The sequence below is a fragment of the Salvelinus namaycush genome, chromosome 6 (assembly GCF_016432855.1).
Source record: "Salvelinus namaycush isolate Seneca chromosome 6, SaNama_1.0, whole genome shotgun sequence".
Classification (NCBI taxonomy): domain Eukaryota; kingdom Metazoa; phylum Chordata; class Actinopteri; order Salmoniformes; family Salmonidae; genus Salvelinus; species Salvelinus namaycush.
This window is the reverse complement of record NC_052312.1, coordinates 45,218,760-45,230,944: the sequence shown is the minus strand read 5'-3', so window position 1 is coordinate 45,230,944 and position 12,185 is coordinate 45,218,760. Positions and strand designations below refer to the sequence as shown.

The 12,185-nt window shown below is 42.1% G+C and overlaps 1 protein-coding gene across 1 annotated transcript; it reads left to right on the top strand.

Annotated features, from left to right (window-relative positions):
- The first annotated feature begins 259 nt into the window (after positions 1–259).
- Positions 260–10,512, top strand: LOC120049409 (endoplasmic reticulum-Golgi intermediate compartment protein 2-like). Its single transcript, XM_038995676.1, has 14 exons — positions 260–381; positions 3,465–3,611; positions 3,714–3,822; positions 3,938–3,984; positions 4,135–4,202; positions 4,295–4,335; positions 4,842–4,943; positions 5,477–5,572; positions 6,429–6,484; positions 6,750–6,848; positions 7,313–7,410; positions 9,343–9,505; positions 9,663–9,742; positions 9,877–10,512. The coding sequence occupies exons 2-14, from the start codon at positions 3,506–3,508 to the stop codon at positions 9,946–9,948; spliced, it is 1,137 nt and encodes a 378-aa protein (XP_038851604.1). The 5' UTR covers positions 260–381; positions 3,465–3,505; the 3' UTR covers positions 9,949–10,512.
- Positions 10,513–12,185: the final 1,673 nt, after the last annotated feature.

The following is a 12,185-nucleotide window of genomic DNA, read 5'->3' as shown; positions in this document are numbered from 1 at the left end:
AAATAGTTATCATCCTGTAAACAAAATAGTTTTGAACTTAATAAAATGATGCAAAATTTGGAATAATGTCCTACATTTTAGGGAACAAGCTTTGAAAGAAGACAAAGAATGCGGCGTGAAAATATTTTCACCGCCTCGAGCGCCATCTGGTGTACAATGCGTAAAATGACAACACATTTAGAGCCATTCGCGAACTCGTCGACAGGTGGCGGTAATGGAAAATGACAGTTCATATCGCCTAGCGGGTGGTCGTGCTGCTAAGACAAGAAGAACGTGAAGAACGCTAGAAGCTAGCAAACGTCTTTTTTCACTAGTTATAATGTTATGAATTGATACCTGCTTTGCAATCAATTTACTGGAGTATAGACGCATGAAACCGAGGTAAGAAGAGACAATTAAGAATGAATGGTTCTCAGACAGTCATGAGCATTTTTGCTAACTTGTTGTAGCTTATGTTGGTGATGCTGGTGTTGTTATGTGGCTGTACGATGTTTACTATCACTAGCTATTGAAGGAAACACTATATATCCTATTGACGTTGGTGGGCTATTTCAGTTGTTTTGCATAGATAACGTTATTGCCCAGTGCCCACGGACACGAATGTATATTGGGCTTGGTGCCCCACCCCCCGTTGCTTCCTAGCTAAAATTATACTGATGAGGACTTCCTCATGCCGGTAGTGCTTAGCGATGAATGCTTTTTGAGGTCGGTTCGATTTCGGTTCATTATTAAAAAATAATCACATATTTCGGTTTCGAATTTGGGTTAAATACAGTAATAACACAGAATAAAACAATTAATAAATGTACTATGATGGTGGTAGACTGCCCATTACTGCTATTACTTATTAACCATCATATTCACATTAATTTATTTCCGTTGTTTATATTGTTTTCTTATTTGATGACATTATTATTTAATTCCAAGTCATCATCTCATCTCTATGGGGCTGCTGCCTATGCTGTCTGACAAAATCACTATTTTGTAGTTCTTCAAAGTAAATAAGGCATACTTTTATGACTACTGAATACCAACTATCAATCACTTTGATCATGTATTTTCAGCTAGAGATACCTGGCCAAGAAACAGCTGCTCTCAATAGAGGTGTCATAATACCCATAAAACCTAGCCATCAAAAGTGACCTTGTCCTAGAGAGATTTACACGGTTAACAAAACGTCACGCCAGGGTAAGCCTACACGAAACACAGCCATTATTTTAAGTGTTTCTAAAGTCCCCTATGGGAAACGTGAATGCTGGAAAAATGATTGGAACCATTTCCTTGTTTGGCCACTAGGTTTTATGACTCTCACTGTGGTACTCTATATCCCCTCATGGTACCTTCTCCACTGTGCAATCCGGTTTCCGAGCTGGTCACGGGTGCACCTCAGCCACGCTCAAGGTACTAAACGATATCATAACCGCCATCGATAAAAGACAGTACTGTGCAGCCATCTTCATCGACCTGGCCAAAGCTTTCGACTCTCAATCACCGTATTCTTATCGGCAGACTCAACAGCCTTGGTTTCTCAAATGACTGCCTCGCCTGGTTCACCAACTACTTCTCTGATAGAGTTCAGTGTGTCAAATCGGAGGGCCTGTTGTCCGGACCTCTGGCCGTCTCTATGGGGGTACCACAGGGTTCAATTCTCAGGCCGACTCTTTTCTCTGTATATATCAACGATGTCGCTCTTGCTGCGGGTGATTCCCTGATCCACCTCTACGCAGACGACACCATTCTGTATACATCTGGCCCTTCTTTGGACACTGTGTTAACAAACCTCCAAACGAGCTTCAATGCCATACAACACTCCTTCCGTGGCCTCCAACTGCTCTTAAACGCTAGTAAAACTAAATGCATGCTTTTCAACCGTTCGCTGCCCGCACCCGCCCAACTAGCATCACTACTCTGGACAGTTCTGACTTAGAATATGTGGACAGCTACAAATACATAGGTGTCTGGCTAGACTGTAAACTCTCCTTCCAGACTCATATTAAACATCTCCAATCCAAAATAAAATCTGGAATCGGCTTCCTATTTTGCAACAAAGCCTCCTTCACTCACGCCGCCAAACATACCCTCGTAAAACTGACTATCCTACCGATCCTCGACTTCGGCGATGTCATTTACAAAATAGCCTCCAACACTCTACTCAGCAAACTGGATGTAGTCTATCACAGTGCCATCTGTTTTGTCACCAAAGCCCCATATACCACCCACCACTGTGACCTGTATGCTCTAGTCGGCTGGCCCTCGCTACATATTCGTTGCCAGACCCACTGGCTCCAGGTCATCTATAAGTCTATGCTAGGTAAAGCTCCGCCTTATCTCAGCTCACTGGTCACGATAACAACACCCACCCGTAGCACGTGCTCCAGCAGGTATATCTCACTGGTCATTCCCAAAGCCAACACCTCCTTTGGCCGCCTTTCCTTCCAGTTCTCTGCTGCCAATGACTGGAACGAATTGCAAAAATCGCTGAAGCTGGAAACTTATATTTCCCTCACTAACTTTAAACATCAGCTATCTTAGCAGCTAACCGATCGCTGCAGCTGTACATAGCAGATCTGTAAATAGCCCATCCAATCTACCTACCTCATCCCCATATTATTTTTATTTACTTTTCTGCTCTTTTGCACACCAGTATTTGTACTTGCACATCATCATCTGCTCATCTATCACTCCAGTGTTAATTTGCTAAATTGTAATTACTGTGCTACTATGGCCTATTTATTGCCTTAACTCCTCATGCCATTTGCACACACTGTATATAGACTTTCTTTTTTTCTATTGTGTTATTGACTGTACGCTTGTTTAATCTATGTGTAACTCTGTGTTGTTGTTTTTGTCACACTGCTTTGCTTTATCTTGGCCAGGTCGCAGTTGTAAATGAGAACTTGTTCTCAACTGGCCTATCTGGTTAAATAAAGGTTAAATATATATATATATCTTTTTTTTAAATGGTCATGCGTTCTTGTCTCTTCCTCAGCAGGTGTAAAAAAAATGAACGGACCTGACAAGTAGTTGCGAAATGGATTATGGTCATTGTAGTTAATTACCATGTTTTATATGCTAAACTATGTAAAATATTGGCCTGTTGGAAACTACAACTCCCTACTACATCGCACAGTTCAGGCTGGATCTGATTTCTCGCTAGAGAAACTGCAATGTGCACATTGAGCTCACAGAAAAAAATAAGGAATTAGTTGTTTAAAAACGGAAAAATAACCACCATTTTGGTTAATCGCCCAGCACTACATGTGGGTAGTAACTCATTTGAAAAAAACGAGATAGTTAGTTGATTGGAAGAATGTGGTGTCAGTGACATTGCCAATCAAGCCTAGCCAGGTATGACCGATGTGTGCAGCGATGATGGTGGTAACCTGCATATTGTTTTATTCCTATATTACACAGATTAGAAAAAACACCATAATGGACTATTCTGTATGATTTCACTTTCCCAGGTTAGGTGTATGAAGGGAGGACGTGGAGAGTGGTCCTGAAGATGAGGCGTCTGTACAGGAAGAAAGCCCTGAGTCTGGTTAAGGAGCTGGATGCCTTCCCCAAGGTCCCAGAGAGCTATGTCGAGACCACAGCCACAGGGGGGACAGGTGAGATTTCACTCTCAATACTGCTTACATATGTCTGAATGCTGATTCAGTAGACCCAACTTTGAATGACGTCGCTAATGTTCTTCTCTCGCCCATCCATAGTGTCCCTGATAGCATTCGCTGCCATGGCACTGCTGGCCTTCTTTGAGTTCTTTGTGTATCGGGACACCTGGATGAAGTATGAATACGAAGTGGATAAAGATTTCTCAAGGTACATAGAAATGTTGATTTTGTTTCATCACGATAAGTTCTTATTTAAGACTGAACTGTGTTTTACTGCCAGTACATTATCTTGGAATCTGACAATACTTTTTCATCATTTACAGTAAATTGAGAATAAACATAGATATTACAGTTGCCATGAAATGCCAACGTAAGTATTCAACCTTATCACACATTATTTATTGAAATCATTCATGACATCTAGGCCTTCATATTTTGGGCATAATTAATGTGTTATGATGTACTGTATAATTTCCCCCACAACCCCCTGGAGCTAAAGATTGAGTTGGTGCTGTTCCAGATGTAGGTGCAGACATTCTGGACCTGGCAGAGACTATGATAACATCAAATGGCATTCAGTATGAGCCTGTGAGTAGATCACTGAGCATTCTATTACATACAAATAGACTTTGGTGATCCCAAACCCTGATCTATTATCTTCCCTGTGTATAAATATTCAGGTGATTTTTGAGCTGACCCCGCAGCAAAAACTGTGGCACAGGTAAGCAGTTTACTCAGTTAGTACGTGTGCATGTCACTGTTAAAATATCACCCCACCACTTTGTAGGTGAACAGCTGAGGGGGGGGAGAAATGTAACCACTCTCAAATTCATAGACAGACTAATGGCTCAAAGGACTGACCATCCATGATATCAGAATGATAGTTGTTCTTTTTTTTGTTGAGCCTATACAGTGTTTGTTTACAAGCCAATTATTTATAAACAAAATAGTAAAACAAGCTTCTATTTTGGGTTTTGATTGGGTTAGACAGTTAAACTAAGCTCATGAGACATTTATAATGTTTTATTCTTAAATAGTCAATGGCTATATATCATGAATTTAAACGTAAAACAATTGAGGTAGAAATTGTAGATTGGCCCTTTAAGCACTTTGTTAATAGTCGGAAAATCTCACTCAACCACATTCCAAAAGAAAAAAACTATTTTGTCGTCCTTCCTGTATGAAATGAGTAGTTAACCTGTTTCTCCCTCTCCCAACTCTCCTTAGGACCCTGTTGCTGATACAGAACAGGCTGAGGGAGGAGCATTCTCTACAGGAGGTCTTGTACAAGAGTGTTCTAAAGGGAGCCCCTACGGCCTTGCCCCCTAGGTTAGTAGTCCTGCCTTGCCCCCTAGGTTAGTAGTCCCGCCTTGCCCTCTAGGTTAGTAGTCCCGCCTTGCCCTCTAGGTTAGTAGTCCCGCCTTGCCCCCTAGGTTAGTAGTCCCGCCTTGCCCCCTAGGTTAGTAGTCCCGCCTTGCCCCCTAGGTTAGTAGTCCCGCCTTGCCCCCTAGGTTAGTAGTCCCGCCTTGCCCTCTAGGTTAGTAGTCCCGCCTTGCCCCCTAGGTTAGTAGTCCCGCCTTGCCCCCTAGGTTAGTAGTCCCGCCTTGCCCCCTAGGTTAGTAGTCCCGCCTTGCCCCCTAGGTTAGTAGTCCCGCCTTGCCCCCTAGGTTAGTAGTCCTGCCTTGCCCCCTAGGTTAGTAGTCCCGACTTGCCCCCTAGGTTAGTAGGCCCGACTTGCCCCCTAGGTTAGTAGTTGGTAGGGCTCTCAAATGCAAAATGCATCACTACTGAGGTGTTGAGAAAATGCATTAAGTACAGATATGTTTTCCTACAAAGGTAATAGTATGTGTGTGTGTCTTCAGAGAGGGCACCGCCTCAGAGCCCTTAAGTGCCTGTAGGATACATGGACATGTCTACGTCAACAAAGTGGCTGGGAACTTCCACATCACAGTGGGAAAGTAAGATACCTGTACACTTTCCTATATGCATGATATATTTAAGCAACAAGGCCCAAGGACGTGTGGTACAGGGGCCAATATACCACGGCAAAGGGCTGTTCTTAAGCACAACGCAACGTGGAGTGCCTGGACACAGCCCTTAGCCGTGGTATATTGGCCATATATCACAAACCCCCGAGGAGCATTATTGCTATTAGAAACTGGTTACCAATGTAATTAGGGCAGTGAAACTAAATGTTTTGTCACACCCATGGTATATGGTCTGATATACCATGGCTTTCAGCCAATGAGAATTCAGGGCTCAAACCACCCAGTTTATAATTAAGCAATAAGGCCAGAGGGGGTGTGGTATATGGACAATATACCATGGCTAATGGCCGTTCTTAGTCAAGACGCAACCCAGAGTGCTTTGGATACAGCCCTTAGCCGTTGTATATTGGCCATATACCACAAACCCCCGGAGTGCCTTATTGCTATTATAAATTGGTTACCAATGTAATTAGACCAGTAAATAGTAATGTTTTGTCATACCCATGGTATACTGTCTGATATACAACGGCTTTCAACCAATCAACATTCAGGGACCAAACAACCGGTTTATATTTAATAGTGCATTTTGAATGTAAATCATTCTTTATGGGTGTAATGGGGGAAAGCTATGTAATACTGCCACAGACTTAGAGGTTAATGGAGTTTGTCTCATATGTTAGAAGCTTCCAAGCTCCACAAATTGATGCTGCGAATGATTTATGAGTCTATATGTCTGATGGGAAAAAGGGCACTCAACCTATAGAGCACAGTATATTTCCTTTTGATGAAAATGCTCCTCACGCTTCTAACCCTCTGTCTTTCTCAGGCCTATTCATCATCCTCGTGGCCATGCTCATATAGCAGCTTTTGTAAGCCATGACAGTAAGTTCTCTGTCAGCCTGACCAGGAAAGGGTGACACTCATTTGCATAAGTTACTCGTTTTTGACAAGGACAACATTAGTACTGTTCTCTGGTTGCTTACATTGCATCTGCATTTCCATGTTTCAAGTGATAGATAAGACCAGTATCTATTCTAATGCAGTGCCAAATAACTATTTTCTCAGAATCATTCACTCCCAAATAGAGGTTTTCACTGTCCCATTCCACCTGACTGAATGTGAGCTGGGTTTCATCAATGCATTGCAGCGTACAACTTCTCCCATCGGATAGACCATCTGTCTTTCGGAGAAGAGATCCCCGGCATCATCAATCCTCTGGACGGGACAGAGAAAATCACCAGCAACCGTAAGTTACTGATCCTCCTCACCGAGACCAGGAAGTAAACACATTAACATGTTCTTATCAAACCTCATTCAGCTGTTACTCAATGTGTAGCTATGACTACAGAATGGGAGAGCAGTGACTGTATATTGAGGTACTTTGTAGTAACAATATTGTGTTGTGAATAAGGCACACTGTCAAAACCCAGACTGTGTAGGCTGATTATGTACATGAGCTCTGATCCACACTTCCAGCCTATTCTGCTCAGCATGGCGTCATGAGTTTGCAGGGAGAAAATGTAGCTATTTGTATCCATTTGAAGTGGATTCACTGCAGGCTTGCTTTCATTCACTTGCCATTCAAAGCAGCCTAGTTTCTCCAAGGAAAAGAACTGAAGCCCCCTATTTCACCTTTTCTAGAAGTATTCTGTGTAGTCTGTCACTAGATGGATGGGGTAAAAGGCTTTGCTCTTTGTCTTGTTGTTGCAGATAATGAGATGTTCCAGTATTTCATTACGGTGGTACCTACCAAACTGCACACCTCCAAGGTGTCGGCAGACACACACCAGTTCTCTGTGACGGAGAGGGTAAGTCCTGATTTAGGCACAGATCTAGTATCAGCCTGCCTTCCCCAAATCCTCATATTAACCATCAGGGGGAAAGGAATTATATTTGATGTTGACCATGATGGAGGATGCTGCAGTGGGTTCAGATAATAGATCAGTCTCCTCATCCATCCATCCAGTCCATTCAGCTCCCTCTGCTGGCTGCCAAAAGTTACTTCTAGCTCTGCTGTATAACACCACCACCTGAGACAGTCATAGATTTCTCTCTTACAAACACACAAAGGCTAGATGCTAGAAAGGTGTGTGTGTGTGTGTGTGTGTGTGTGTGTGTGTGTGTGTGTGTGTGTGTGTGTGTGTGTGTGTGTGTGTGTGTGTGTGTGTGTGTGTGTGTGTGTGTGTGTGTTAGAGGTCGACTGATTAATCGGCATGTCCGATTTCAAAACAATCGGTAATCTGCATTTTTGGATGCCGATTATGGCCGATTACATTGCAATCCACGAGGAGACTGCGTGGCAGGCTGACCGCCTGTTACGCGAGTGCAGCATCAAAAGGACCTTGTGGCTGCAAGGAGCCAAGGTAAATTGCTAGCTAGCATTAGACTTATAAAAAACAATCAATCTTAACATAATCACTAGTTAACGACACATGGTTGATGATATTACTAGTTTAACTAGCTTGTCCTGCGTTGCATATAATCAATGCGGTGCCTGTTAATTTATCATCGAATCACAGCCTACTTCGCCAAACGGGTGATGATTTAACAAAAGCGCATTCGCGAAAAAAGCACAATCGTTACACCAATGTACCTAACCATAAACATCAATGCCTTTCTTAAAATCAATACACAACTATATCTTTTTTTTAAACCTGCATAATTAGTTAAAATAAATTCATGTTAGCAGGCAATATTAACTAGGAAAATTGTGTCACTTCTCTTGCGTTCAGTGTATACGCACAGTTTGGGCCGCCTGGCTCGTTGCGAACTGTGTGAAAACCATTTTTTCCTAACATTGACCGTAATTAATTTGCCAGAATTTTACATAATTATGACATAACATTGAAGGTTACACAGCAATATTTAGACTTAGGGTTGCCACCCGTTCAATAAAATACGGAACGGTTCCGTATTTCACTGAAAGAATAAATATTTTGTTTTCGAAATGATAGTATCCAGATTTGACTATTAATGACCTAAGGCTCGTATTTCTGTGTGTTTATTATATTATAATTAAGTCTATGATTTGATAGAGCAGTCTGACTGAGCGGTGGTAGGCAGCAGCAGGCTCGTAAGCATTCATTCAAACAGCACTTTACTGCTTTTGCCAGCAGCTCTTAGCAATGCTTGGGGCACAGTGCTGTTTATGACTTCAAGCCTATCAACTCCCGAGATTAGGCTGGCAATACTATAGTGCCTATAAGAACATCCAATAGTCAAAGGTATATGAAATACAAATGGTATAGAGCGAAATAGTCCTATAATTCTTATAATAACTACAACCTAAAACTTCTTAACTGGGAATATTTAAGATTCATGTTAAAAGGAACCACCAGCTTTCATATGTTCTCATGTTCTGAGCAAGGAACTTAAACGTTAGCTTTTTTACATGGTACATATTACACTTTTACTTTCTTCTCCAAAACTGTTTTTGCATTTTTTAAACCAAATTGAACATGTTTCATTATTTATTTGAGACTAAATTGCTTGTATTTATGTATTATATTAAGTTTAAAAAGTGTTAATTGTTCATTCAGTATTGTTGTAATTGTCATTATTACAAATATAAAAATCGGCCGATTAACCGGTATCGGCTTTTTCTGGTCCTCCAATAATTGGTATCGGCGTTGAAAAATCATAATCGGTCGACCTCTAGTGTGTGTGTGTGTGTGTGTGTGTGTGTGTGTAAAGGAGAGATTAACCCCCACCCCACTCTACCTACCCACTGTCTGGTCTAGGAGCGGGTGATCAACCATGCGGCGGGCAGCCACGGTGTGTCTGGAATCTTTATGAAGTACGACACCAGCTCTCTGATGGTGACGGTCAGTGAGCAGCACATGCCCCTCTGGCAGTTCCTGGTACGACTCTGTGGCATCATCGGGGGTATCTTCTCCACCACAGGTCCAGACAACACTCACTCTTACCACCCAGTGTCATGGGCAGACCTCATACTGTTCATGTCTCACAAATCATTCCATGGCTGCTTTGCCAGCCTGATACTGTGCCACGTTAGAGAAATGCACCCTGAACATCTTCATTGATCTTCTCTCTCCCACAGGCATGATCCATGGGTTTGTTGGCTTCTGTTTCGACATAGTCTGCTGTCGCTTCAAACTAGGCCCATATAAACCTAGAGAGGTGAGCCCAGTCTTCTTTATTGCCACTGAAACTATGTCACAAAATGATGGTAAATCCTTACATGTACCAGTTTCCCTGTGTCTCACTGGTAGTAGTGTATTTACACTGTACCTCTACGTGTTCTCTATTTCCAGGTGGTTCTCCCAGATCCCCATGTGAACAATTGTGCTGCTCCGCTCCTGACGGACAACCACGTACAGGAGTAGCCCTGTGACCTGCGCCCATATCCACAAAGCTCTCTGAGTAGGAGTGCTGAGATTGAATCAGTTTTGCCCTTTTGTATCATAAGATTGTATGGACAGATCCTAGATCAGCACTCCTACTGTGAGACGCTTTGTGGATATGGGACCTGGAGCCTGCTGCTGATCGTGCACCTACTGTCCCTTCACCTGTGTGGGAATCCAGGAAGAGAAGTCTCCAATCACAAGTATGTGGATTGCTGGGAGTTTGTTTTTAACCAAATAAGAGTAAACTGATTAGGATGCGACAATCATAATTGTTCTATTTATTGTTTTGGACAGTATCCTCATATGACTACCAATATAATATATTTATATCCTGTAAATATGTATTTTACACTGGAAAATGGAAAGCAGCTAACTCCCCAGTTTTATCAGGCTTAGTGTGTAAAGGTATTGGGATGTTGTCATCTGTAAGTTAGGCTGAATGAAATCTGATCCTTCTATGTTATCATTCATACTATTAACTTGCATGTCATGTTTGTTCTATTTCTATCTATTTGCACTGTTGTTCAGTATCTGTTTCACATCTGTCAATGGGAGATGTCCTATTAAACGTGTCACTTCATGTTGTACACTTTACATTCATTTAAATCTCTCGTTTGGTATCCCACTATCCTCTGGTGATGGTGCATGCTCTTAGCCTGCGCTTACACAAGCAGTCCATTTCGGATCTTTTTTTACACTAATTGGTCTTTTGACCAATCACATCACATCTTTTCACTTCCAATCTTTCAAAAGACCAATTAGTGAAAAAAAGATCAGAATTGGGCTGCCTGTATAAACGCAGCCATGGAAGAAGGCTAAATCTATTTTCTACATGAGGCAGCAGTGTATGAAGCAGAATGATTAGCACACTGACCAATTTGTTGTCTTTTGGTTTATTCATGTTTTGCCAAACAAACTTTAAGTGTTTTCAGAGCAGGAATAGAAGGTCATTTAACATTTGCCAATTACATTTGAAAAAGGAAAATTAAACAGTCGTAAGTGTTGCAGTTTACAGAACATTGCCCAGTTAGCTCTGATCTACCTGTTCTGATCTACCCACAGTGCTCTGCTTCCACTATGTATCATAACAAAGACACTGCTTTATTATCAACATGACAGATGCCAAGATCCATAACAAGCAGGACATTTTGTACAACTTCATTGTACAGAAAAAGCCATTTTCTGTGTTTGGCGTGCGTTTGGTTCATAGTCCCTTACTGAATTTAGGAAAGGACGGTCACCATTGTTGCACAACATTACTGGCTCACATAGAAACATGCTTTTCCAGAGGGAGGATTTGGGGTACATTTAGTCAATACTTCTACCATAGATACTGTATATAGCTGTATCATCTCATAAAAAGTGGACTACTGCTGTCTGCCATAAGTAACACTTCAGATCTAGTCTGGGGAGCTCTGTGGTAGTCAGACTCCTGTAGAATCAGCCCTCAGGAATACTACTCTTTTAGGTAGTCTAGAAAAATAATATAGAACTTCAACTATTTACACATCTTCCACACTTCTTTATATATGATACTGTCACCATCTACAGTGCATTTGGAAAGTATTCAGACCCCTTGACTTTTTCCACACTTTGTTACATTACAGCCTTATTCTAAAATGGATTAAATTGTCCCCCCTCAATCTACACACAATACCCCATAATGACAAAACAAAAACAGGATTTTAGCAAAGTATCACATTTACATAAATATTCAGACCCTTTAGTCAGTACTTTGTTGAAGCACCTTTGGCAGTGATTACAGCCTTGAGTCTTCTTGGATGTGAAGCTACAAGCTTGGCACACCTGTATATGGGGAGTTTCTCCCATTCTTCTCTGCAGGTCCTCTCAAGCTCTGTCAGGTTGAATGGGGAGTGTCGCTGCACAGCTATTTTCAGGTCTCTCCAGAGATGTTTGATCGGGTTCAAGTCCGGGCTCTGGCTGGGCCACGGACATTCAGAGACTTGTCCCGAAGCCACCCCTGCGTTGTCTTGGCTGTGTGCTTAGGGTTGTTGTCCTGTTGGAAGGTGAACCTTTGCCCCAGTCTGATGTCCTGAGCGCTCTGGAGCAGGTTTTTCATCAAGGATATCTCTGTACTTTGCTCCGTTCATCTTTCCTTCTATCCTGACTAGTCTCCCAGTCCCTGCCGCTGAAAAATATCCCCACAGCATAATGCTGCCACCACCATGCTTCACTGTAGGGATGGTGCCAGGTTT